Source organism: Chaetura pelagica, unplaced genomic scaffold, assembly GCF_000747805.2.
Source record: "Chaetura pelagica isolate M959 unplaced genomic scaffold, ChaPel_1.0 scaffold45, whole genome shotgun sequence".
Taxonomy (NCBI): domain Eukaryota; kingdom Metazoa; phylum Chordata; class Aves; order Apodiformes; family Apodidae; genus Chaetura; species Chaetura pelagica.
In genome coordinates, this window is record NW_009953217.1 from 1,534,045 (window position 1) to 1,561,522 (window position 27,478).

The 27,478-nt window shown below is 36.2% G+C and overlaps 1 protein-coding gene across 1 annotated transcript in view; it reads left to right on the top strand.

Moving 5' to 3' along the window:
• Positions 1 to 27,478, top strand: part of GLT1D1 (glycosyltransferase 1 domain containing 1) — a 44,309-nt gene that overhangs the window by 436 nt on the left and 16,395 nt on the right. Inside the window, exons 2-8 of the mRNA XM_009997685.1 lie at positions 7,582 to 7,730; positions 10,413 to 10,518; positions 12,325 to 12,376; positions 16,009 to 16,045; positions 16,482 to 16,538; positions 25,275 to 25,370; positions 26,432 to 26,481. Of these exons, the coding sequence (XP_009995987.1) occupies positions 7,582 to 7,730; positions 10,413 to 10,518; positions 12,325 to 12,376; positions 16,009 to 16,045; positions 16,482 to 16,538; positions 25,275 to 25,370; positions 26,432 to 26,481 (547 nt within the window). The remainder of the gene's footprint in view (positions 1 to 7,581; positions 7,731 to 10,412; positions 10,519 to 12,324; positions 12,377 to 16,008; positions 16,046 to 16,481; positions 16,539 to 25,274; positions 25,371 to 26,431; positions 26,482 to 27,478) is intronic.

Sequence of the window (27,478 nt, forward strand, 5' to 3'; positions counted from 1 at the left end):
CGGGGCCTGCTGGCCGGGGGGCCCCCGCTGCGGTTTGGTGCCTCTGTCTGGGCAACGTGTTCCCCTTTGCCTGTGGTACTGGGGAGTAAGGGAGAGGGGGAGCCGAGGGGTTCGTCCCCTGACCCCCAAAAAACCCGTCCGAAACAAACAAGCCCTTATTTGGTCAGGGCAGTTTGCTGGCCCAGGAGCAGCTTCACTTGCAGGGTGACCCGGGCTGACCAGAGGCCGCCTCACCAGCTGCCCCATGGAGCTCAGCCGGCCTTATCAGTGGGTTTCCTCAGGGCTGCCCGCTGTGGGAAATACCCAGAGTAAGATGATAAGTCCATGCGAAGAGCAGAAGGCTCTGGGAGCTCTGAAATAAGGGTCCATGCAGGAGCCATCCTAGAGCAGCAATTGTGCAAGAGCTTCTCCAGTCAGAGTCCTTGCTGAAGGGATTCAACACGCAGCTCTCAGGGAGATTACGGATGTGATTCTGTAGTGCTTTGGAATTGTTGGGGCTGACAGAGCTGCATAAATATTCTTAATGTTCCCATTTAACCTTTTCTGTGATGTGGAAAAAGGATGTGGCTGGCAGCATCTCTGAGGGCTTTGCTGTGCATGGGAACTTTGTTTAAAACAAAATAAGTAACCATAAAAATGACACAATTTCTCAATGGTTTTGTCCTCTTGAGGCCCAGAATAAGGACGTGGTTGCTTCTGATCTGTGAAAGTTATTTGCAGTTCAGTTGTTTTTCTTAGGATTAATCTCTTGGGATAGCCTTCTGCTATCACAAGTTTTCCATTAGCTTGATCTGCATATTATCACATTTTAATGTTAAACATATAAATAATCCTCTGACATTGTTTAAGATCTCACATGAGTTGTGTCATAGCAAGTTGAGTCTTAGATTTGTGCAGGGCTACTGCATTGTACCAGATAGTGATGGAATGTTCCTGCTGCTTCATGTCAGCACCCAAGCATTCAAGATAGAAAGCAAATGGTATAAGGGCCAGAGAAATTTGGAGTTTTTTGCTTTTTAATAATAATGTTAAGATAAAACAAATACATTCTTATGCTTATAACATATATTTTTCTTTTACCTGTCCATGTTGGCACATGTATGGTGTTCTCTGTGGCATTCTGCATTTCCTTTAATCTCTAAACAATTTGTTCTTGGGGAGTTTCATGCTCATTCTTTCTCCATTAGATTATTTCTTCTGCTTATACAACTTAAACATTCACTTACCTTCATCTTCCATGTCAAAAAAAAAAAAGTCAGACAAGCATTTAGATTCTGCAGCCATTCAAAGGTAATCTAGTGGAAAGCAGGTTTTTCATTATTTCTAGTTAAACTAAGCCTGAATAAGCCAAACAAATGTCCAATATTTCAGGTTGTCTTCTAACTAAGCTGAGTTTGATTATGATCATGTGAGCATACTGTATTAGAACACAGTAGTTTAACAAGGTGTCTTGATGTGAGTCACAGTAACCAGCAATTTTGGTTAACCTTCTCCAGCCATAACTCATGCATGGTGGCCTAAGCTAATTTGTATGAAAGAATATAGACTTGGTGAGATGCAGCAGATGTTGACAGATGGTTTAACATGTTACCCCTTTGGTGCAATCATATGCAGCTATGTGAACACATCTGCAGTGGTCTGTATAGGGTACACCAACTTGCTTTGACATCCTGTAGCTTTATAGGTGTAGTTTACAGAGTGGATGCTGCTTCCTCATGCACGTAGACCTTCAAAAAGAAAGAGTGTAACAAGTGGAAGGTCAATTTCATTCACATTCACAAGAAAGGTGGAAAAAGGATTCTAACAGAAATAGTGTTTGAGAGTAACTTACATTGTTCTATTGCTAATTTATGTTGTTCTGTTGATAATTTAGGATTACTATGGATGTTATTTATAATAATAAAAAAATGAGCCCATTCAGGGGAAAAAAGAAGCAGTCTGATTGGGAAAAAAAAGACTATTAGCTAGCAATTAAATCTGCCCTTCTGACTAAAAGGCTAGTCAAGTGACAGTGATCACTAAAACCATCCTATGCAGATGCTTCTATCTAGCACTGGTTTTCTTAAGACTTTGTGCTATTAAAAAAAACCAAACCAACAACAAAAACCAAAACAAAACTGTAAATGTATGGCCAAAGTCTTGGGGATGTCACTTCTTGCACTAATCTGCAATACCTGAGGTTGAGTGCATATGGTAACCTTTGTAGTCTGTGTATTATACACAGAAAATATACACTCTCAGTTCATACTCGGCTTCAATTGTATCTGCATACGTGCTTATTAATTTATTTGTTCCATCTTTTTTTATATATATTGAACAATGGCAACTTTCAGTTAAGTAGAAATGAAACAATGAAGTTGTCTGCAGGTTGGACCCTTGCCAGCATAGATTAATTTTATGGCTTAATATCACTGTGTATACTATGTTTATGATATTACAGCAGTTCCTATAACTGCTTCATCTTTCCATAAATAAGGTATTAATTTCCTGAGTTTAAAGTAACTGATGATAAAGATACCAGAATCTAATTTGGCTAGGAATCAGCTCCCTGAAACAAATGATGCAATGAATGTGCTCTGGGCTGTATCCGTATTGATCTGCATAATCTTTAATCGCCTTGAAATGTATGAGCAATGAGGAGAGAACAAAACACTAAGCACAAGTCTTTGGTTAGGCTGCCATTCTTCAGCCTGAGAAATTAGATCAAAAAAGACATTAGAAAAGAAAATAAATGGATCTTCTCTGCCTCTTGAAATGTTCTGTTCATCTTTTACTACTTGGAAGTAGGGAAGAACAGAAATCTTGAATTAATTGGTTAATTAGAAAGATTTGTATTGAGTATTTTGTCAATATATAAATATATTTTAGAGAGGGAGAAATTGTTTTGGTTCTCATTTGAAAAGGGACACTTGAAATAGCTGTTCTGTAAATCTCCAGGTAATCAACTGCAAGAGAATTAAACCCACAAATTCAATAATGCTTATCATTCCTCTTTACAATTATTTTTCAGCATAGACATTTATTGGAGTAATTCTGAGCCCCGACTTATTTTCTATTTACTCTTACACTATCTGCTGCCATTAAAATTACACAGAAGAGCATTTGTACAGCAGGAGGTCCTCTTCTCTTCCTGTTAGATTTTAAGAGGTTTTACCTCCCTACATTGGTTTGCACAGGAACCAGTAAATTCCTGCCCTTGTTTGCATGGCCATTCCCAGAGCAGGACAGCTGTAAGGCAGGCACTCCACCCTCCACCTTTGGAACTGAGATGCAATCATTTACATGGCCTGCACTTGATGTATGCTGCATCCCAAAAATGTTTTTCATGGCTAGACCTATGTATAAGGCAGGGATTAAACTTTGCAAAGTTTTTTGTCCTTTAAAAGAACAGTAGCTGACCTCAGGACATAGCAACTGAAGGGTTCTCTCCCCAGTTTCTCTCATATTTTTGGTTTCTGCTCTTATTCACAGTGGATTTGATTGATGCTTCGTTCAAGTCAACACAATTTGTGTTGTTTAAAGGAGATGTTTAAGAAAGAAAGAAAATATAAAAATTGCCTTAACAAGTATGAAAAAAAAAAAAAAAAAAAATAAGATAATTTACAGAGAAAACTGAGATGATGAAGCAGGGTTTTACCTCTTCTAATTCCATCATGTCAGTGGGAATTTTGAGTATTCAGCTCTGGTCAAGTTTCAGAAAAGGCAGTGGAGGTGTCTCAGCTCACTTAATCTTTGAATCATGCTCTAAAGATGTAACAATTGATGCACAGCTACTTTACAGAACAGACAGCCTAGGGAAGGAGAGAATTAATATTTTTGGATTAAGCCTATTTTGTACCATTCAAGAAGTGTCAGTGCATCTACCTATCAAGAACTTTTTGGAAATCAGACGTTCTTTGTCTCTGAGATGATGAAGCAGGGTTTTACCTCTTCTAATTCCATCATGTCAGTGGGAATTTTGAGTATTCAGCTCTGGTCAAGTTTCAGAAAAGGCAGTGGAGGTGTCTCAGCTCACTTAATCTTTGAATCATGCTCTAAAGATGTAACAATTGATGCACAGCTACTTTACAGAACAGACAGCCTAGGGAAGGAGAGAATTAATATTTTTGGATTAAGCCTATTTTGTACCATTCAAGAAGTGTCAGTGCATCTACCTATCAAGAACTTTTTGGAAATCAGACGTTCTTTGTCTGCAAGTAATTCCATTGAGATATCAGTAGAATTTTAGAACATATTTTTGACAGGAAGACATCACAGAAAACAAATAAGTTTCAAAAGTACAACACTTTAGAGGTAAGCATACTTTTAATTTGCTTGTGTCTTAGCTTCAGCTCTGCTGTGTTTGGAACTATAAAACTGTATCTATCTATGTAGACCTGAGAACTGCAGACTAAGGTTGAAGGAGGGAAGGGTAAGTGACAAGTATTGGTCAATAATGTAGGAAATAAAAAATGAAACATGATAAAACATCACCTGCTAGTTCATAGTTTTGTTAGAGAAAACTGTTTTTCTGTAGAAATCTTTAATAAATTGCAAACATGTCAGAAAAGGATTGTACCTTTCAGCACTATCCCTCTGCACACAGTATAGATTTAGAGCAGTTATAAGTTTCTCTTATAGGCCTCAGGATTTCCAAATAATGTATTTTTTTTCAAAAAAGAGGAATTTCCTGAAAAATCAAATCAGAAAGGTTGGGAAATATTTTGTCCAATATTCAGATGTATATAAATATCACAGTGTAAGCAGTGACTTAGATAAAGTAGATTAAGAAATGATCTTTCAAACTTACTGAATGAATGAAGTTTTCCCTGTTTGGTTGCTTCCTAGCAAAATGCACAAAATCTGGAATGTGACAGCCAAACTCCATTTTAGAGATCTTATTCTCCCCAAGCAGTGACATTTGTGTAGAAGGGAAAGATACGGATCCAAGCAATATTCACTGGTTATTAAAACCAGATAAAGAAATTTATCTACCACATACAAAACAGTGATAGAGAGAAAATGTAGCCTTGAGATTTAGCCTTTTAAGTGTTGTCTTGGATTCACAGACAGCAGAAGATGTGTAATTTTTATTTTTCACTCAGAAAGTATTTGTTTATGAAATGGCAAAATAATGTGAATATGCAGTTGCCAGGAGGAGAAAAGCTGGGTAATGTATCTCCTCTGTCTTGGCTCGATTCAGGGACATTTGTGACTTCATAGACAGATCAGCCTTTGGAAAAAATCTCCTGCAGTAGCTTTGCAGCACCTTCTTATCATGTTCCTTGATAACAGCATATGTGTGAAAATCATAGCCTGCTTTTTTTTTTTTTCCTTTTTTTTTTTTTTGTTATAAAGATGAGAAGTCACTTAGAAAATACAAAAATATCACTGTAAATTTCAATATTTATATACTACCCAGTAACTCTGCTTCTATGCACATTATGTTTCCATAGATGCATAATCTGAAGTCTGTGACTAATATTGAACTCAATGCTGTGTTTATGGGATTAAGGCTTCTTTACATCTGGGAATGCAAATTATTCTGGGAATAATTTATAGTTTTTCCTTCTTAAGATGTATGCAATTTTTCTTACATACTCCTGAGTCATCATGTGTAGAAAAAATTGAAGCAACAGAGGTAATGCACAGTTTTTGAGCCTTTGGAACACTCAAGAGAGTCCCCCTCAATTTACTGCAGAAAAACTGTCATTAAGCAGTGAGATTTGGAGCTGTGGAGACTGTGAACAAAAGGCAAAATATTCATTCCTAGTATATTAGGAAAAAAAACCACTTAAGATCAAAATTCCTAGGTGTGTTTCTTGATTTCTGATGTCCCGAGAGAGTTATTTTCAAATTAATTGTAAGATGCAAACATATTGCTTCTACATGATAGTGATTTATGGTAATTGGAATGCTGATGGGAAAAAATTCGTATAGTCTATTTAATGAGCACCTGTGAAATTCTGGAATACATGCACGAGCATCTGAGTCGTTGCCCCAGAGATTTTTCTTTCTACAGCTGTGTGATTTGGGCATCATTATTCAGATATAAATTGAGAGCCTCGTTCAAAAGGCAAGGGGGTACTTCGTACAAGTTCATGGGACAACTGATGTAAATAATTGCTCAACAGTGTAAATAAGGAGCTTACAATCTGGCTGTATTTTATTATTTATTAGTACTTATAGTAATTTATTGCTTTGTTTCAAAGAGTGAAGTTAAAAGTAAAATGAGTTTCTTTGTAGAATAAGGAGCAAATACAGCACCATATGTTGTGCCAATGGAGCTCTGTCTGATATGGTGCTAATACATTCCTTACAAGGCCTCAAGACATTTTACAACATTTTTAGCACCAATTTCTGCAGTAATGACTAACTTCTGAGGACAGAAAATTACATTCCTTGGGAGAGTATGAAATGATCAGGAAAGGAAAGAGCTGACGTTATCAAAGAAGATATTGAGCTAGCAGGCTTTTAATGCCAGAACAATTAATACACTGTGAGAAGTAAGTCAACTGGAACAATATGTAATAAGCAGAAAACATCCTTTTGGTCTTTTTATAATAATGAAAATGTAAACACTACATGTCAGAGATGCAGTGTGCTATTTTCTATCAAAGCATGGATTTTCTCCTAGATGTTTTTTGGCTGATGTCATTGGAAACATTGATAACTGGTTCTTTTTTCAGTAAGAGGAATTATGAGTGTAGAGTAAAAAATAGAAGACTAAAACAAAGCTCACCAGAATGCCTAAAGTAAAGCTCTCTTTAATCAATCAGATTTTTGACTTTGCCAGTTTTTTAATCAATGTTTTAATATGAGAAACCACTGTATATAAAGATGTATGGGTAAGCTGACACTAGAAGTGGAGGAAGGGTTTATTTTGGTTATTTTTTAATTTTATCAATTGAGACTTTAAAAAAAAGACTGTGAATGTATTTGTGTAATTACTTTTGTGTAGGTTTTTTCTTATACTTCAATTATCCTGTGCCTGTTCTACAAATCTTTTACAAATCTAAGACAAGAAGCAATTAAATCCACAATCAAGCAGAACAACCCTTAAGTTCTATTTATGCATTCATATTTTTTGCCCCTGCGAACATTTTTTTTTCATTTCTGTATTTGTAATAGCTTTGATTACCTGGACATATTTGTGTTTCCTTCACTCAGCAGCCTTTCTCCAGATCTGAGAATCTCTAAGACCAAGGTCTAACACACTCAGTTTGAAAGGAGTCTTTCCAGCATATGGAGCTGAAGCTCAGTCAGGAAAGATGCTGATCATACTTGACTTCTGCTGATTTCCAAAGTGGTGGTGATAGTTTGTAGGTGTGGGCCTTAAAATGGATACAGATTGTGTTGAGTGGAAGTGTGAATGTGGTTTCACAATGGTGAATGTTACAAATATTACCCAGGAAAAACACAACAGCCAACAAACCCTTGTAAATAGCTCCTCCATGGCTGCTTGGACAAAATTAGCATAAAGGTGAATACTGGAGCAGAAATTATTATGAAAAAACATTTAAATTAATGTTATTTCATATACTGGCATGCCTACATCATTAATATTTTTTTTTTCTTTTTCTATTTGTTCCAATAATGAAGGGATCATCTACATGCTGCAGGTCATGTCTGCATTCTTAAAGATGCTTTCACTTATGAGAGTCCAACAGAAGTAGCAAATCTAACCTCTGCAAACAAGTTTGATGCAGCCCTGGCCATTCATCTATATAAAGGAGGCAGACTTCTGCAAGGTAATCCTCTTTCTATTTTGCAATAAAAATACCTTTTGAAATGGTATTGAAAGAGAAGAGAATTAATACAAACAGTTATCAATGGTTATAACTGTATAAATCCACATGTAATTCAGTTATTCTGTTTATCCACTCCAGCACCTGTCCAGAAATGCTGAAAATCTCTCTCTGCGGAAGATCTGATCCAGAGAGGAAAGAACTAAATAAATGTACTTTTAAAGCACATAGTGCATTTCATAATTAAGTACTTCAACTACATTAAGATAAGAGCATTAGGTTAACATTAAGATACTTTCAGCAAATACGTTCTTTCAGAGGACAGTGGCTTGGCTAAGTATAGCTGAGGTCAAATAGAAGCAAGCAGAGAGGCTAATTTGATTTATCTACTAAAAAATGAGTCAGTTCTTTGGACATGAAATAACTTTGAGATGTCATCCATGCCAGCTAAACTGGAAGAGACAGGATGTTATTAGGTAAATAATAAAATTTGCCATTATATCTTGCTGTGTAGAACAACATTTAGCCTGCCATTAATGACACACTAGAAGCACTGGCTTTCAAAATTACAGACACTTACCTACTGAAATGACAAGTGTGTATCCATTTTTGAGATCACATTCCTATTGTACAAATCTATTCACATGAACAAAGGTACATGATTTGATAGTTTCATCAGATCTAGTGCTAGTTTTCAGATTTAAGAAGTCTGCCCACAATTTGTGCTGGTGGGTTTTCGGAAATCCTGAATTATGATGTCTGAAATGCTTTTGTGTCTTGTTACAATGGAGCTCTGATTTCATGAGGAAAGCCTGAATGCAAATTAAAAAATAGTTCTGTAGGATGATCTCTGCTAACGTACATATTCAGACTTCTCTTGTTGGAATATAAAGATGATTGTTTTTGTGACAAGACCTAGAACTGTTTTGGATGAGGCTTATGGAGTGTCTTAAAACTGTCCGTTTTTTAATGAACACAAAATAAGGTTGGATTTTAACAGTTTACTGTAAAACTTGATTGGAGTTTTGACTTGCATAGCATTTCCCCAAATACTGTTGCTATTAGCTTTTCAAAATCCCAAGTGACCTACAAAGTCTGATACTTGAACAATTTACTAAAGCTCAGTAATTTAAATAAGTCAGAGTCACACTGTTCCAGAAACCATCTGCAATAACAGAAACAGAAATGAAACAGAAGTATGTGCAACCCAAGACAGTAAGTAGTGTAATTGCTGTCAAAGTGTCAAAGTTATTGTAGCCTTCTTGGAAGTAAGAAGTGATTGAGAGGACATTTCTGATTCTTGTAACATTTAATTATTCCATACCCTAAATTAAGAAATACCTTAAAGAATTTGAGTCATTACAGTCATGCTACCATTACTACCATGCTACCAATCTTTTGAGCCTCATCCTGGATACATGACTGAGGATGTGTGATCAGCACATGCAATACACTGCATAACTATTTACTTTTTTATTTATTAGAAAGGCAATATATATTTTATATAGTATTACAGAAAGTCAGTCTCCTGAAGATTAGTACTGTGGTGCTTACATAGGACACATAAGTTCTCTTCTGCAAACATTAGAGTATTTTATCTAAAAATGCTGAGTAAAGTCTTTAGATAGCCACAATGGTGAATAGTCATTTGTTCTGTTTGTTTGTCCTTTCATTTAGTAATGAGCAAATTAGGAATGCTAATAGCATCTTGCAGCTCACTTAATTTTCAAACATAAATGTGAGACACATAGTGTGTTTTCTGTCTTTGCCAACTGATTTCTTTTGCTCCCCTTTTCCTGTAAGATTTCTCTATTTGCTCATTTTTAACCATGAATTTGAATGATGAGAGTTCACTGAATTTAACCTGTCATTTCTCCTCCATCCCTTAAGACACTGTGGGTAGCTGTAGATGTCATCAATAGTTTTCACAGCCATGAACGTTCAATGTCAGTTATATCTCAAAAGGAAGAACCTCCATCAACACAGTAATCTCTAATGCCCTGCTCGTTGGTCCAGTGCTGAGAACACTGTTTTCTATGAGTCCTTGATCCCTCTCCCTTTCCATCCAACAACAAAAGGGAAGACAACACCTATTTTCTGTCTGTCTCGATACACAGTCTGCAGTGGCAGTGTAGTCTGACTGCTTATTCTTGTTCACAGTCAGAAGGAAACTTTGGCTTCATCTGTTACAGCTAACAGAAAGCTGTAAAGTCCACAGAACACAGACTTTGCCTGCTGTCTTACTGGAGACTGTTTCTTTTGCAAAGTGCAGTCCCCTTTGGCATATAAAACTGTGTTCTGCATATAATAATTAGCTACCACGACTCTGATATTTGTTAGCTTGATGTGCTGCTAAGCTGACCACCTAATAGTTTGCAGTAAACATTGCCTGCTGTTTTGAATACTTTAATGGGAGAACTGTTAACTTCTCAGTTATTAAAAATAACCTGACTCCCAAAAAATAAATACTATTAGAAAGGAGTTTTACACTGCTGTTTGCTTTTGTGTTTTCATCTAATTAGTCCTTGGCCTTGTCCAGGTACACCCAGCTGCTGTTGGCATTGAAGTGCTTTTGCTTAAATATATGATAAAGTATTAATCAATATGGTTTTCAGTCTTAGTGTCTCCTTCTAGTAATTAACTTGACTTGTTGATCAACTTCTCATCATTGTCATTGCCTTGTAGGTAGCAGAATTCCTTTTGGAATCATCTTTGGTGGGACAGATGTAAATGAAGACATCAAATGTGAAGAGAAACGTCGGGTAATGGGAGCAGTACTAGGAGAAGCCAGGTAAAAGCATGTGGGGAAGGTTTCCGACAGGAAATTGCAGTTTTGCAATGGCAGATCTTTTAGTAACTGTTCCATAAGTGTTCAGAAACACTAGGAGATGGGTAAGCCAGAAGACAAAGGACAGGCTACTTCAAATCCCTACGATCTCTACATATTATTTTATGATTCACCTGCAGCCAGTGTAACAGCTCGCTCATGGGAGGGAGGACTATACTGCTAACTCTTCCACTCCTTCCCCTTCCTCTTGCTTGGAGTTGTATGATCCACCCTTCCATCTGCAGGACTGGACTGCTTTCTGAGCAGGTTTAACTCACTACATGATGTAAAATTGACTTATATTTTCTGGGTTAGTTCTCTACCACTTTAATAAGTCAGCTTGTGAAAGGATAGGAGAAGGATGTCTTTTTGGTGGCAGTGAGCTGCTGCAACAGGTCACTCCGCCTCACAGAACTTATACTGTGGCTGGAGACTCGAATACTTTGAAGAGTCACCACTCCAGAAGTGAAAGGGGTCCCTAAGTGTACTAGATGTTATAAAATGTGAGCATCATATCAAATCTGGTGGCACTGCTTGCACACTTTAGCAGAACTGAAATACTTTGCTGAGCAAAGCTTGCTCAGGATGTCTCTGTTCACCACAGCAGTGGTGGTATCTAAAGCAGATAACCACAGAGGTTCAGATATGGTAGTATGGATGGAAAAGTAATTAATTTTTCTAGAAGATGTTCTGAATGGATCTCTTCTCCAATATTATCACTGGTATTATTAATTGCCTAATTATTGAAAGAAACATTGATTTTTTGTTTTCATTATTGATTGTAAGATTCTAAGAATTGTAGGTTACTTGTTCACTACAATATACCAACACGTTTTATAAAACAAAGTATTGAACACTGTCTAGCTTTATAATGAGTGTTTCATTTTTAATCAAATTCCTCTAAATGGTGATTGTACTTCTCTAGTGTGTTGGGTTTTTTTATTTATATATTGAACAGTATTCTGTAGACTTAAGAGTGACAGCTTTTTCTGCTTGTTAATGTGATTTATTGAAAGTATAATTGCAAAATCTGGAAAGGGAGCCTGTGCAACTTGACAAAACAAGTGTTTGCAAAGGCTTTATTAACCTTAAAGCTGTTAAGTTGCACAAGTGGAATTCATAAAACAGACATTACAAAAAAAAAATAGGAATAAGGCTTGTTTCAACAAATAACAGTAGGAGTTATAATTCAGCATTTATGTGACTTCTAATGAACGATTATAATTTTGTGACCTCAAATTATGACATAATGTCTCCAATGGAAAAAATACTATGTGACTTACCAGTGTGTCCATTCACCTCTAACCATTAAGATGTTGCAAACAGAGGGACTGGGTGTTGTCAAATAACAATAGTATGAAGCTAACTGAATTTAGGATTCCTTCTTAGCTTTCTGATTGTGGAGAGGGTTATTGCAGCTTGCAATGATTTAGAATCAAGAAACACTGCATCTGTATATATTAATCTAGATAAACTGGGGGATGTTCTCACTATTTGGTTTTTCTCTTACTATAAGAAGTCCTCACTTTATCTCCCAAAGAGCTCTAAGCAGTAAAGCCTGAAGAGATATCATTTGTTTTGCCAGTATTTTTTCTTAAAACAATCTATTTGTTTTAAGGGATTAAGCCTGCTTTCTGTTTTCCCATAAAAAATGATGCTTAGAAGCTTCCACTCTTTGTTCATACAAAGATTTTTTCTGAGGTACTTTTCTGTTTTTACGTTTAGCCACTTTAAGCAGATGATCACAGCTATTTTTGTTCATTTTACTAGGTTTGCAGTGGCTTTCACCATGAAAATGAAGGAACTGGCAGCAGCAGAGTGGGTATGTTTACATGGTAATGATTGTGATGCTTATAGTCCTAGCAACTGTACATTCTCCTAAAATGTTTTCTAAATAATGCTAGAGAATTGTAATAATCTTAATTTTCTCCACTTCTGTTTTTCCCTTCAGAGAAGACATTTCATATTTATGTACTTTGGCAGGTCAAATAGATCTGGCATTAAAAAGCTGTTTAGTATTTGAAGAGTTTACAGCAGTTTAGGAAGTGCTTCTCTGTAACATTTAAAACTAATCATTGCTGTTGTTATCTTATCTCTCCTGTTACAACATGCATATATTGTTTCTTTTTGCATAATTTAATAAACTTTATCATGCCAAAATTCCACTAAACAGCTTTCCTTGCAATAGAGAATTTGGAAGAATAATTAAAAAATACTTGTTCTGTCAACACTGGGAAGAGAATTAACTTCTTGAGGTGCAGAGCTAAAACTGTGGTTATGCTAAGCCAGCAATAGATGACATACACCCCCATTGAACAGGCCTTGAGAGATATGTAGCACATAAATAGCACTGAACTTTCTTAAAATTCATCTCTCCCTCTGAAAACAAATCAAAACACTCTGTTGTAAATGACATAGGGAAAATATTTAATAAAATTATTTTTATCCAACGGTACAGTGGTTAAATTCATTTGGCAGTGTATTTTAAGATGGTTATTTAGCCAGCAGAGAACTGGCAGTAATAATGGTTGGTTCTCTTTCTTTTCACTTAGTAGGTACCATTGCATCTGCTGTATTGCAGGTCTACTTCAGACATTCAGTGCAATTATTTTTAGGATTTGATGCTCCTGTTTGAAAATAGACTGGGTCAACATTTTCACCCTTCTGTGGCTGAGTTGATGGCAGACTGCCAGTGGGGAAAATTGAGACAAATCCTTGAAGTATTCAGTCCCCAGTCCTGGTTTTTGAAGAGCAGAGTAAGACAATGAAGAGCTGTTAGTCATTTGAGCACAGGTAGTGCTTTTGGATAGTTTCAGGCTGCACTGGTAAATTGTGAAAAACTCCAGACTAGGCAGCAGGACTTGCTGATCCAGCTTGGTGGCCCAGCTGTGCAAGCTCATATTTCTAGCTAACTTGTTGGCTAAAGTCTTGTACTGGATTACAGAGAACTGCATTGACGACCAGATCCAGTGAAGGGTAAGCTTAACTATTTGGCTGACAGTAAGGGACAACATACTGGGATAAAAAGACCTTTGTTTTTCAGGCCTAGGAGACTCACTCGGTGTTTTGGAGAAGGTTTGTGGCAGACAGGGAATTGAAGGCAAGTCTGTGGAGTGCTGAACTGAAGTACCACCTGCTGACCTGTGTCTTAAATGCTGGAGTTTTGAGTTCTTTTTCCAGCTGTATCTTCATAGAAAGGATGATAGCAAATGACACACATTTACTTTCAAACAGTGAAGAATATGAATACATCTTTCCATACCTAGGTCACAGAATTGTAACTCTTTTTACATATTAAGTCACACTAATGTGAACTGTATTATTCCTCTAATGAGTGTTTTATTAGTTAGACAGCCAATTGAGAATTTAAATTGCGAACATGTGAGCAATTGTACTGTGCTCAAGGGCTGTATCTTCCAACAAATTATTTTCTATTACCTTGGATAAATTATCTTTAATTATGACATACATAATGCAACATTTGTAATAATCTGTGTTCTGAGTGAGTTTGAAATACTGTAAAAGATCTTGTGCTTACAGTCAGTGTTTTATTTCAGTAGTATAAAACTGGTGCATAAGAATTACCAAAGCCAGTTTTATTAGCATTCAATTTCATTTTTCCATTCTCCTGAAGACCATTTAAAAAAAAGAACATAACAGAAAATTGATCTATAAAGTGTGAATACATCTGTGTGCCATGTTAGACAGTGTTCCTGCAATTTTCTTCTTGATGATCCAAGCCCTGGCAGGATTATTCTTACTCACTATAAGCCATTAAAGGTCCAGCAGAGCATGAAACCAGATGTTTAACTTAAGCTTATTTTTGGAACTTGGTGGTTTTAGGGGACTAAAAACCTATCTCCAACCAATTTGAGGCAGGACTGTGCAGTATGTCAGCTGTGGAAGCAGGGCTGCCCTAAGATGCTCTCTGTTCCATCTGCTTTTTCCCACCTTCTGTTTTGCTGCATCTGTGTCCTAGTGCTGAGTTTCAGCTCTCCCACTTGTCCTACAAATTTAAATTCTGAGGTTGGCCTCCAGCTTGCAGTGCTGTCTCCATTGTTTGTAGGGCTTTTTTTTTTAGGATTAGAAAATCCAATCTAATTTGAAATGCTACTTATTCATGGGTAGGAGAAGGACCAAGAACTGTCAAGTAATAAAATAGCCTTTTAGCCCTTTTTTCTTAATTTTAACTGCTTTAAACACTGAAGTCCATTATAGCTTCTGAAAGGTAAAGCCCATCTGCACTGTAGAAAGAGCCATGGCAGGCAAATAGTTGATGACTCAGTCACAGTCTGCTGGTCTGGGCCTCTCTCCATAATGACATTGGCACCAAGGAGGAGGCAAGATGTAGTCTCAAGATAGCAAAGATTGGTGCTCTAAAGGTCATTCATTTCTAGACACTGTGATGCCTAATTAAGCAATAGCATTACTGGAACTGCTTGAAAGAATGTAGTTTCAAACTGAAACATTCAAGGCAATATTGAGCAAATCCATTGGAGACTACACCAGTTGAGTAACACCTTCCTTAGCTGACTCCTCTATAGGCTTTGTGACTGGTGCTTTTGGAACAGGTAGGAATTGTCTGACTACAAACCTTTGCACAAGTACTTGGAGTTCAAAAATCTGGCTTGTTTGCTGAGAAGTGTTGTTGGTTATTTGGATTTGTTGATTATTTTTTTTTTTCAGTGTGGAAGAATCCCAAGAATATGTCCATGATTTAATGAAAATAAATGTATTCCACAAATTCGTGGTTGGAGTTACAGAAAGATATTTAAATAAGACCTTGCTTATTTAATCAGCTAAATTAAGTAACTAGCATAGTAGCATTTCAAGAGTAACTTTGAAAATCTAGTAATTACCTCCTTTATTATATGTATTTTTAAAGTATTTCTTGTGCAGCAGCTACTGCTGGCCCCTTTTCATGTATAGACAAGTCTACACATATTTGACAGTAATTTTTTAAAAGGTTAGATGTAAGTGGGGTTTGTTTCATGCCTAATGTGTTTAAAAATTCTGTTTTGGGTAAATGTAGACTGTGGTTTCAAAGCCAGCTCTAATTTTTCCTTCAAGACTAGAATTTTTTTGGAACTAGGGCTGTTCTGACGTTGAAAGTCTTTCTAGTCTAGGGAAATACTTTCATTTTGTATGCAGTTATCAGGCTAATGATTATGAGAAGGGATACAGAGGTAAACTAAAAAATATGTTTGTACTAACTTGGTAATTGTGTTAATTGCAAAATAGATTAATTGACATTGTAAATGTTCATAGTAAATTAAATTGCTGACTTTGTTGAATTTTGGTGTTACTTAAATGTTTCTAATGGTCTGTGTTGATATATAATAGTTGAAAGAAAATAATTCTTATGTGCATTTTGTTACACTGTGGTTTTTTAAGTTTGGTCAGATCTTTTATGGTGAACTATGAAAGTTACTTTTCTTCTCCTTTTCTTTAAAGCCAGATGCTAGGAAGAAAATCTATGTCCAAACTCAAGGTGAGTTTTGAAATACCAATTCTGGCTTTCTAATTATTTGAATCATGTGTCTGGTGCCTGTGTGTTTGTATATATACCTTCTTTGCCCCAGAAATATTTTGCTGAAATGTGTATGAAGTTTGGAGTCCTGGCCTCACTGAAGCTGAACTTTTTGCCATTGACTTAAATTGAGGCAGATTTTCAGACTCAGCCTAAATTTAAAATTCATTTGGTGCTTAAAAAAAAAAATTTAAAAAAATCCCAGATGCCTTAGAGTAGGAATTTCAAAGTTTTCTCCAAAATATGTGGTAGTTAGTAGCTTAGGAGTGGACCCTCAGTCTGATTTCACACAAGGTGCTGAATACTGTTTTCTTAGGGCAGGACTTCAAGAACCGTACACAATTCAGCCATCCAGGGAGCAGTCAGACATGTTGTGTTTCTCTGTTTTTCAACACAGGAATTAAGACTACACCCAGTGAAACATTTGACTGGTACAGTTTTCTACAAAATTCAGGTAAAACTCCCTTCTATTCTATATTCACTAGATTTATTCTTAGTAGATGTAATTGATGAAAGAAATTTAAAATGTGAAGCTTAACTGATTATGTAATAAAGTGGCTTAATGGTATGAAAAATGAAGGAATTCTAATCTTAGATTCAGGCAGACTATCAATCAAACTAGTCTGGTTAGCAGAGTTCCCAGACTGCCTCCAGCTTGTTGGTGTGTCTCGGGCTGAATTGCACCTGAAGATAAAATAGCCATGCCATGTGGGTCACTGTCCCTCAGAAGGTAGATTAGACCAAAGCACCCACACCTGAGCACTCTGAGCTGTGCAGCTGTGGGATAGACACTGTGCAGGTGAGATGAAGAAGTGGTGAAGAAGGGAGATACATGTTGATGTTTTATCACATGGGCTTGATCTTGAGCCTGTCTCTGTTTTCACCCAAGTAGTGGCATGTAAGGCAGATGAGCTAATTTTGTCACCTGATCTTGACAATGCTTTAATTGGTACAGCTGCCTTTCCCCAAAAGAATTTGCAGGCATTTTACTGTGGTAAAGGTATCTCAATATTATGTTCATCAATCTGATCTCTGATAGTACAGCTGTTCCCTCTGTTACAAATGAACCTTCACTAGTCAATTGCTTTATCACATCAGTAAATGTGTGCCATTATTCAAAACTGGTGTCCAATTTTAAATTGAGCATTGAGGTTATTTTGTTCTCAGTAAATCACAGCACACAAGCACAGTGCCACTAAGATTAATAATTTTCTGAAGTGAAATGATTTGTCACTTGCTAGCACAGCCTTAGTCTTGATTGGATCTCATGTCCAACCATTTTATGATTAAAAGTGCAGTCAACAGATTGAGGAGGGGGAAGCTCCCCCTAAAGTGCATTTCATCTAATGTTACAGGTTTTTTCCTAATGTCTACCAATGCAAAAGTGCAATAATTCATAATGTACACAAAAAGCAAACTAAAATGTGACTAACATCTGTGCCTGGTAAGTAGTAACTTGAAAACTGGGATGAGATTATTCAATATTGGTTTTTTATTACTGTTTTATCTTGTTTAACTTATCAGTCTTGTCTCTCTGTCCATCTCTGGTGGAACTTCCTTTCCACTTCTTTCAATATTGCACTTGGAGGCACATTTTTAAATCATAGAATCACAAACTGGTTTCGGTTGGAAGAGACCTTAAAGATCATGTAGTTCCAACCCTTATGCCTGGGCAAGGACAACTCCCACTAGAGCAGGTTCTTCCAAGCCCCGTCCAACCTGTCCTTGGACAGTTCCAGGTTGGGGGCATCCACAACTGCTGTCGGCAACTTGTTCCAGTGTCACACCACCTTCACAATTAAAAATTTCTTCCTAATATTTAATCTAAATCTACCTTTTTTCACTTTGAAACCATTACCCTTCATCCTATCAATACATTTCTTTGTGAAAATTCCCTCTCCAGGTTTCCTGTAGCCCCTTCAAGTACTGGAAGGCTGCTGTTCTCTTGCACCACAAACTAATTAGGAGTTTCTACTGAATTGCTTTTCTGGGATTTTGCAGTTTCAAAGGATTTAAAATTCTACTAAACTTGCAGCAATCAGTAGAGAACTATAAAAAATAGAAGGCAGTTTTACTCAGAAGTGTATGATTTTGATAGTGTAGGCTTGCACAATGGAGTGCACTTGAAAAACTCCCTAGCTCTTCTGCAGATAAAGCTGTCCAATCTTCTTCACATCATGGCTTTTATGATCTTTTTTATTTTAAATACTTTTTTCATTAAGTAATATTCCACATATAAAGAAATGTAATTATTTTTGTGGAGATATTTCTCTAGATGACTCTTGCCTATATCTTTAGTGGTATCCTCAAACATTTGTCAAATCCAGGACTCCCAGGACTGAATGTAAAGAAACAGCCTATGCCCTACCATACAAATTACAATACATTTGAGGCATCAGTGTTTTAACACCCTTGATAACCAGGCATTACATTTTCAAGTTATTCTTTAAAATGAAATAGGCTCTTCAGGATATTTCAAGACATTTTCATAGAACAGACTTCTTATGAATACTCTTTGTACTGATTTTTTTTGGTCATGGAAGAACTTTAACATTTGACTCATGTTAAATATAACAGCAGTACTTAAATAGTCTCTTTAAATCAGTGTAATGGCTTCAAAAAGAATTTAAGGGTAGATTTAAGTGAGTGGTAGAATGGATCAAATACTTGTTATTGTGGGAGACTTCCCCCCAGCCCCTTATGTGAATGGTATTAAAGCAAAAGCTAAGGAGTCCCAGCTTTTTGTACACTTCATTTGATAGTTTGGGGCAGAAACATCAATAGCAGTTGCCTAATAATAGCTGAAGCAGTGCTGTGAAAGGTTTTTCGTTGTTGTTATTATGAGTGCAATACAATCTCAGTACAAATTTCATGGAATTAGTATTTTTTTACAGACTTGAGAGTTGCAGAGGTCTTGTTTGTCTAGTGTTAGTGTGTTAGCTCTTAGCTACAGTGTTTTCAGTGCCTGGCTGTTAAAACATTTATTGGCTAAATCTACGAAAAAGAGCTTTTAAAGAGGATTTGCATTATGGTTGCAGTCAGCTCCACAGAGTTTGCCTTATGTGGGTGAGAGACTGTGAGCAGCAGCAGTCAACCCAAAAAAAAACCCCAAAGTGCAGGTTTTAACACAGACTTCAGGAAGACAATGTTTTCTGTAGATTTAGTAACTTGGACTATTTATGGAAGTATTACAGCCTGTGTCAGTCTGGAGATCAGAACAGATGATCAAAATGTTTTTCTCAGAGCTTATAATAACAGGAATCTATACACAGCATAATCAGTTTTGTTAGCAATTTGAGGTGCCAATCTACAGTCTTGAGAGACAGTGGAAGCTCAGGCTTTTGCTGCAAATTGCTTGACAGAAAATAACAAGCCAGTCTTAGTAAATGCAATAACTGAGGGTGATCTTCTCTAATAACTTAGTTCAAGGATGGAGCAGAGCTACTTAAGATCACAAACAGGCATGATGTCATCACACTGTGATGAAAGGCTGCTTTTAATTTCAGTGAAATGTGGCTGAAGCTTGTAAGATATAGATGCTAGTAAACAGACATCATGTGATTAGAAGATGTAGATAGCTAACAAAGTCTATACTGATGAACTGAGAAAGCTCATTTACCCAACAGATAAGAATATAAAATGGTTTCCTGGAAGGTGACAGAATCATAGGATCAAATACTTATTGCATTATCAAATTAAATATGCAGTATACTTTTGTAGCTTGATCTTTCTACTCTCAGATAATTTCTACTGCATAGCATGGCTATTTTGAGAGCTTGGAAAGTCTATGTAACCTGTCATCACACAGACAGGGTTTTAAAGAGGCTTTGTATTTTTCTAAAGCTATAAGAAAAATTAAATAGTAAAAGTTTGTGCAGGTATACAGATAACCATAAGAACAATTATATGATAGCAGCAGTAAACTCTGTTCCACATCAGATCTGAAAGCATAGAGCTTTTTTTGTTGTCTGATCTCCTAGAAATAATGAGAAACAGGGAGAAAAGGATTACTGGAGAATTTTGCAGTCTAGTTTTTCTGGATTAGTAGCTTGGCCCCTGGAAGTTAACAGGTTTTTTCAACTTCTGCTGTCTTCACAAACATATCAGCAGTTATTCACTAATGAATATAAGTAGTGATATAAACACTTTGTATATCATTATTACCTCTACTCCCCCTTAAATTCTAAGAAACAAATGGCTCTGTAAAATAAAATCTCAACTTCATAAAACATTAAGAAATGTTTGAGATCATCAGGTGGTTAAGTATGTTGCTGAAATAAGACCCAATTGGGCTAATAATTGTCAAAGCTCTGTGTCATCAGTGACTTCACTGAAGATCAGATTGTGTTTCTGAACAAAATAAAAAATAGGTGACTAAGTCCAAGTAATATGGACTTAATATTGTTCTCTAAAGGTCCATAGAACATAAAAGTGAACTTGAAATCAGGGATTGGAAAATTAATCTTAAATCTTTGATAATCCTCAACTTAAAGTCCATTTTAATGTTTTTAATGTTAATGAACAGTCTTTGTATCCTGTAAATCCAATATTGATATACTTGACAAAATATACTTAACGTCTAGTACAAATTGGATTTTAAGGAATTAACACTTTTTAAGAACTTTGGTTTGTGAGGTTATTGGTTCAGATCCAAAATAGTAGCTTTGAATAAAAAATCATATTGTTCCTTTTAATTTTTTTTTCCCCTGTAGAGATTTCAAAAACACTCTACAAAACCACAGTGAAGTTTTTTTAATAAGATAAATATTTTTGTTTTCTTTATTTGAGCAAGTGATGAGAAAATTGCTCACTTAAGATGTTCTCAAGCTGCTTCTTTACCTCTCAGCAAGCTAATGCTGGATATTACTCATTCACTTAGAGGCCTGCAGCTTTTCAGTAAGATTAAAGATTTGCAGTAATATATTTTGTTTTACCATACATCTATTATTACTACATTTTTTTCCTAGTTGTACCTAGAGGGATGGATTTAAATGAATCTGATCTTTCAAAATCTGTTTAGATAGCACTTCTGCTTATTCTTGCCTTCCTTAGAAAAACAATGTCCTTACTAATGTTTTAGAAATGGTTTAGTCTTTTGTGGTAGCTGTCTGTTCATGTTTTGCTACCCTAGCATCTAAGTACAGGTTTTTATAAAGGTCAAAGTGTAAACTATCATAGTGTGTCATAATAGTGAAATAGTTGATGTGACAAACAGTTACACAGTTTCAGATAAGAAACAAACTAGGAGCCAATGTAGTTGTATAAAATAAACTGCTCATTTCCAGTGTTGTATTTATGAAAATGTTTTCCACTTTTAATATACTCCCTTCTCTCATTCTGCCTTGCAACTAAAGACCTTAAAACAATTTACCAGAAGTCCAACCCAGTGCCATTGCTTCATGTCAAGCAATGGTGAAATCTGCTTGCAGATGAATGGGTAAGGCTAGATGGATAAGTCTAGATTTGAGAAACTTTCTCAAGCCATGCCATGACTCTGAATGACAGTCAGCAGAACGTGAATCACATTTCATCTATTTTGTGCCAGGTTCCAATACAATCAACAAATATACTGGCATGGCAGTTGGATACTCTTTTGATCATGCAATTCTACTCTGAAATTTTAAGGCTACATTGCTGTGTTTTGGTTCTGAGCAGTGCAATACCACCTCTGCTCCAGCATGAAAGAATTGCATGACTGTGGGAGTTCCATGTCAGTCCTAATCTGACACTGTGTCTGACTGATCTCAGCTTGCCTGTAGTTCATTTGTTACCATCCCCATGGCCCTGCATGGCATATTAGGACAGCAAACTGTCAATCTGAGGAGAGGAATGAGTTTTCATAATCATATCAATCACTGTTCTTGTTTTGGCCTCTCACATCTTGCTAAACAGGTGACCTGCTAAGCAGGCTCAAGACTGACTGTGGCCAATGTGCAGCTGTTTTTTATAGATAAAGCCAATGTAACAAATCAGACTACAGCCACACACAGACACTGACAATCCCTGTTTAAAGGAGCATCTCTTACTGACATTAAAGAATTATTTTTGACACTTGAAAGAGTTGATTTCAGGAGATGACACACTCTGAAGGAGTTGATTACAGTGGCAAGACTTGACTTGCATTTTGTGTAGAGTGATTGTGAAGGATGGCTGGAAAACATGTACCATGCAGTCTTTTTTTTATTGTCAGTGATTATGAACAAATCCCTTCCATTTTGTATTTACTTTCTGAAGCAATCAGAAGGATGCATAAGCTAAGAGATAATGAAGCACAGTATGCTGTTTCAAATCTTTACTTTTGTAACACTAACAGAAATGGGGAGAAACAGACACCAGCATTTTTTTTTTTTGTTATTAGGGTGTTTGCATGTCATTCAGACAGGAGAGAGACACAGAATGTATCAAGAGAAAAAATCAGTTGATTGTGCCATATTGATGTATTTCCATTTCAGAACTGAATCAAATGAGGCAGCAGTATCTTCTTACAGATTAAGTAGCCTATTTGGGAATGACAGAATGATAGCAAAACTTCATATACTGAAAGTCATGTTTAAGCTCAAGAAAAAAGAAAAAAAAGTCTTATTTCAAATACTGAAAGCAGCTATTGCAGTTATTCTCTTAATATGTGACCCTTTTCAGCATTCTTGTGAGAACAAAGCACACTAAAATGGTTTCTTTCTTGTACAGATGGCTACCGTTTTCTTTTGTTTCCACTGCAGGGGTGCTAGCAAGGCTTGAGTGAGCAACAGATGGGAAAACACTGATGCAGGCATCATCTTAATGTGTGACTGTAGCCATTTTCAGTGACTGAGCAGAAGGCTAACAAGATACAAAAGTGCTGCTGAAGTTTGATCTTAAGTAGCCAGAGAACAAGTGAACTCCCAGCACTAAACAGTAGCAGTGATGTGCTGATAGTGCAATCTTCTCAGGAATGACTTTATGTGCCTCTAAGTGGATTGAGTGGGGAAAGTCTGCCTTGTAAAAATGAATTAGGTGATGACTAAGATCTATAGCGTACAATAAAATAAAACTACAACTTAGTCTCACTTCACTAAATTGAATGGCAGAGGCAAATTCTTCTTTGGCTAGCTCTTCTGAGACAGTTTTTAGAAATGCCATGTAGGATCCAGTCTGTAGTCCAGTGTATCCAATACCTGCTCTTTCAGAGTAAAGTGCATAAAATTTCATCACAGACAAGCAAGATTTGTAAAGTTGCATGTAGGGGATAGAGTGCAGGGACTGTTCAAAGTTGTGAATGTCTTTTCAAAATAATAAAGGTAAATCAAGTGGGCTGTTTTCATTAATAAATATTTTAGGTAATCTGCTAGTGAAATAATTAGACTGTTACTGATTAGATTCTTGGGAGAAGTACCTTTAAATGCCACAGTCGTTGAGTGGCAAAATCCAAATTACAAAATGTTTCATACAGGGAGCAGAACAGCAGTCAGGACTGCACAGAATTGGTCTACTAGGGCTTTTGATTGTCTGAGCACTTTAAACCCTTATCTAATAAAATGAAAAGACTAAAAGCTACAAGATAGAAACCAAAAGACATTAGGAGATAAAAAGCAGCAGTTATTTCAAGCATAGTTGGTGTTGATTAGTGTATTGTCTCATCAAGAGTACAATAATTCTGTAGTCTCCACATGAGAGCAGGGAGACCTGTTTTCTTTCTCACTGCTGTCTGACTATGCTTTCATTGCTAACTTGAAGTTTATTCCAAAATAGCCAGAGCTGAACATCAATAGGTGGGAGTCCATAATTTAGCATTAATATTTCTTCCATATGGATAGTTAAAATGCAATCTGAATTTTGCTGACATTTTCCAGTAGTTTGTTTTGTGTGAGCTTATGTCATGAATCGAAACCACTGCTGCATGTCAGAAAAACAAACAGTATTAATGGCCTGTTGCACCAGAAAAATGGTGTTTCCAGTCCAAATGTTTGTGTATTATAAATTACAAATTATTTCTTGGTTCAATAACCAGTAAAATATTTCTTACCATGTTTGCTGCAGCCACTCTTGACAACTCAAGGTGTTTAAGTTAAATGAAACAGACTCAATAATGAATCCTGTGGCAGGGAGCATTTAAAAGTTCCTGAACTGGATTTTAATTTTAAAGGTAATAGAGGTGGAGTATGTTGGGAATTACTGCTTGTTTGTTTCTCCCTCTGCTGAAGAGCAGCACTTGGATGTTCCTTGTTGAACTGCCTAGTGTTAGATAATACGTCATCCCTCCTTGCCATGAGCCCAATAAATAGGTGAAGGACAGCAAACTGATTTGTCCAGTGCAGTAAATCAAATATGAACATTTCAACCCCTCTAGTATTTATTAAATTATATTGTTGTTATATGTGCTCATTCAGCAATTTGTGAATTATGTTGGTTTATCATAAACACATTTTACCAAAGTTCATCACGTAGTGACCCTTTTGCAGAAGTGTGTTCTGAATGAATTGTGCTGTCATAGAGCCAAGAGCAACTGCACTATCATACATTGAATCTGCTTTTTCTAATACAGCCTACAAAATTATTTCTGTGTTGTTGCTGTGTATTTGCAAGAGAGATATTCAATGTTAAAAACTCCCAGGCTGAGTTTTTTTCCCCAATTATTTTCCATTTGTGTTTCTTAGCAATAAGGTTAAAATAAATGCTTTGCAATAATTTAAGTTCTAGTTAACTATTCTGTAGCAGTGCTGGTGTATTAGGGATAGATAACTATGGGACATTTATTTGATCTTTTCTTAGCAAAGTGCCAGATCAAGAGCTCTAATCTCTACAGCCATTAATTAACTATATCCTTGAAATAGGTGTTATTACATGGATACAACTTTATTCTTCTAACACATACAAATATTGAGGAACACACTGATTTGTATAGTTGCCCAATCAGTCAAAGCTGGGTTCTGGTGTTCAAGAATACTGGCTACTGGATTTTTCTCCAAATCCTGCACATTCACTGGCTCCAGAGATAAACTCCTGTGCCCTGTAAAATGATGCCCATGGGTAGGTTCTCCACTGAGCTCACTTGAGTATTGATGAAACAGCAAGAAACAGAGGGGAAAAAAAAAGATTTTTTTCAGAATCCACCCTATAACTGCTTTCACCACTGTATGTGCTCATTCATGAAGCAGTTTTGAGTGTTCTGCTTTTTTATCTGGTTTCAGACCTTTAAAATTATTTGTTACAGACATTCCTACAGATACAGACAGTTTACATATGTTCCTTTTGATATGTGGACTTCGAAGAGTCAAAGACCCTCTGTATTTAGTGAATGTATTTTCAGGTAGGTACCTGCTATTTGGGTCCCCTTGTTTTAAATTTCTTTTAAAGTTTATAAGTTTGGCATAAGCTGTGTTATTCATTGCAGAAAAATTCATAATATATTTAAATGTAAAAAAAAAAAAAGCTCTTGTAACCATTGATCAATTCAAAACATTAATTCAGTAGTGAGTCTTTTCCAGCCTGCTGGGAATAGCAGAGCATTGAAATCAAAGCAATATTGGATGATCTTACTTGCTGGGAAGACTGTTTTGCTGTTACATATGATATTAATGGAGGACAAAAGAAGAGTTCACCTACTTCAAAATAACTTTTTTATCTTACTGTCCCATGGCTGTTACACTGACTGATATGTGTGCTAATTAATATCACTGAACTTAGAAGCATATTTTACCACCCATTGTTAATGACTCAATGCAGTAAACTAGGCTGAAGTTTTTCTAGTCTTGTAGCTGAATGTTTGCCAGGTTCTGTTTGTGTCTGTAAAGAGGTACATGCATGGCAAGTTGTAAATTTAGCTTTCACTATTTAGGTTACTTTTATAAGCTTTTGCCACCTTGTGATGTTTAGTAACAAATGTAGTTTATTAAAGCCAAGTAACTGGTTTTCTTCTATTGGGGTGTTTAAAGAGCAGTGGCTTTCTCTTGTGCATGTAACTATTAATTGTAGTGGTTGCAGTTGCTTCCACATGTTCCTTTACATAGGAAAAAATCCAAATAATTTTGTCTTAGTGGCCATAGTCACTGCCTGTTATAGAACATAGTTCTCTTGAGATGATTAAAAATTGATATCAGAGCTTAGTTAAATAACCCTTGAATCATAGGAGATTGCAGGAAGCTGAAATGCTAAATATTAACTTTCAGATATGCTAATAATTTGAATTCTAATGAGCAAAGTGAGGGCTGAGTGTGAAATCTGGTACATATTCAGTCTTTTAAGTAGTAATACAATATTTGCCCAATTCTTTGTTCATTCAGCTATTTACATTGGTTTCAGAGAAAGAATCAAATTAAATTAAAAATTATTAATTCTGTTTAATAGAAAAGTGTTCCTTTCCTGTTTCAGATTGGCACAGAAAGGATCCCAGTGTCCATCTGGCCATCATTGGACCAGCAGTAAGTTGTTGTGATTTTTTTTTTTTTTTTTTTATTTGCACATTGATTGCAAAATAGTTCTGTTTACTCTGAGTTATGGCAATAATTATTTCCTAAAGGAATCTAAGTCAGGGGACTTCTAACTGTTACAGAGATAAAAAGGTGCAAACCAAGCAGTTGTAAAGGCTGTTCACAACAGGTTTCAACCATGGAAAGTGGCAGCGATTCCAGTGCTTGGGCTTCCAAAGGTCAGAGTTCTGCTCTCAGCTGGGAGGCCTCCTCACTGACACATACTCTGCTTCTGTATTGCAGAAGGCAGAGCAGCTAAGAAGCTTTTTCTAAGAGGATGTGCACTGACGTAGCCCAACTCTATCCAGTTAGATTTTTGTTACTTGAAACAGTTATCAGTAGCACTAAAATAGTTATCAGCAGCTGTACATTTGTTTAACATATACTGGTGGTTTTTTGTGTTAGGAATGGTTGGGCTATTTTTTAAAGGGCATTTCCAGCTGAATTACTATCACTTTATGTCTAGCCCAAGCACATGACTTGAAAATGCTTTTAATCTGTTATGGTCTCTTAGAACAAAACTTTTAGTGTTTCATTTGACTACAGAAATAACTTTTGAAGATAAAAAGTATCCAAATATTCTAATATTGGCTTCTGTTTTTGTATATGTGGGATAGTATAAAATCAGACCAGAAAGTACCAGAACTGTGAACTCTTGCAAATAAAATGTTAGAAATGCTTATTTTCACATAAATAATTTACAAATTAGCCTATCAAGTATTTTGAAAGGCAACAGTTTCCATCTAGAAGAATTTTTTTAGCAGATATTTTTAATGAGGATTCTTAATACTGTGAAGGTGATATCAGGTGCTCATTATCCCTGTTCTTACCTCTTTTGTTCATGTGTCTTTGTTCTATTCCATTTAGATTTTGATGCCATTTCTGGTAGTCTCAATTTGTACACAATTAACAGATGTCAGCAGGTGCCAAGTGATGTTAGGTTTCTGTC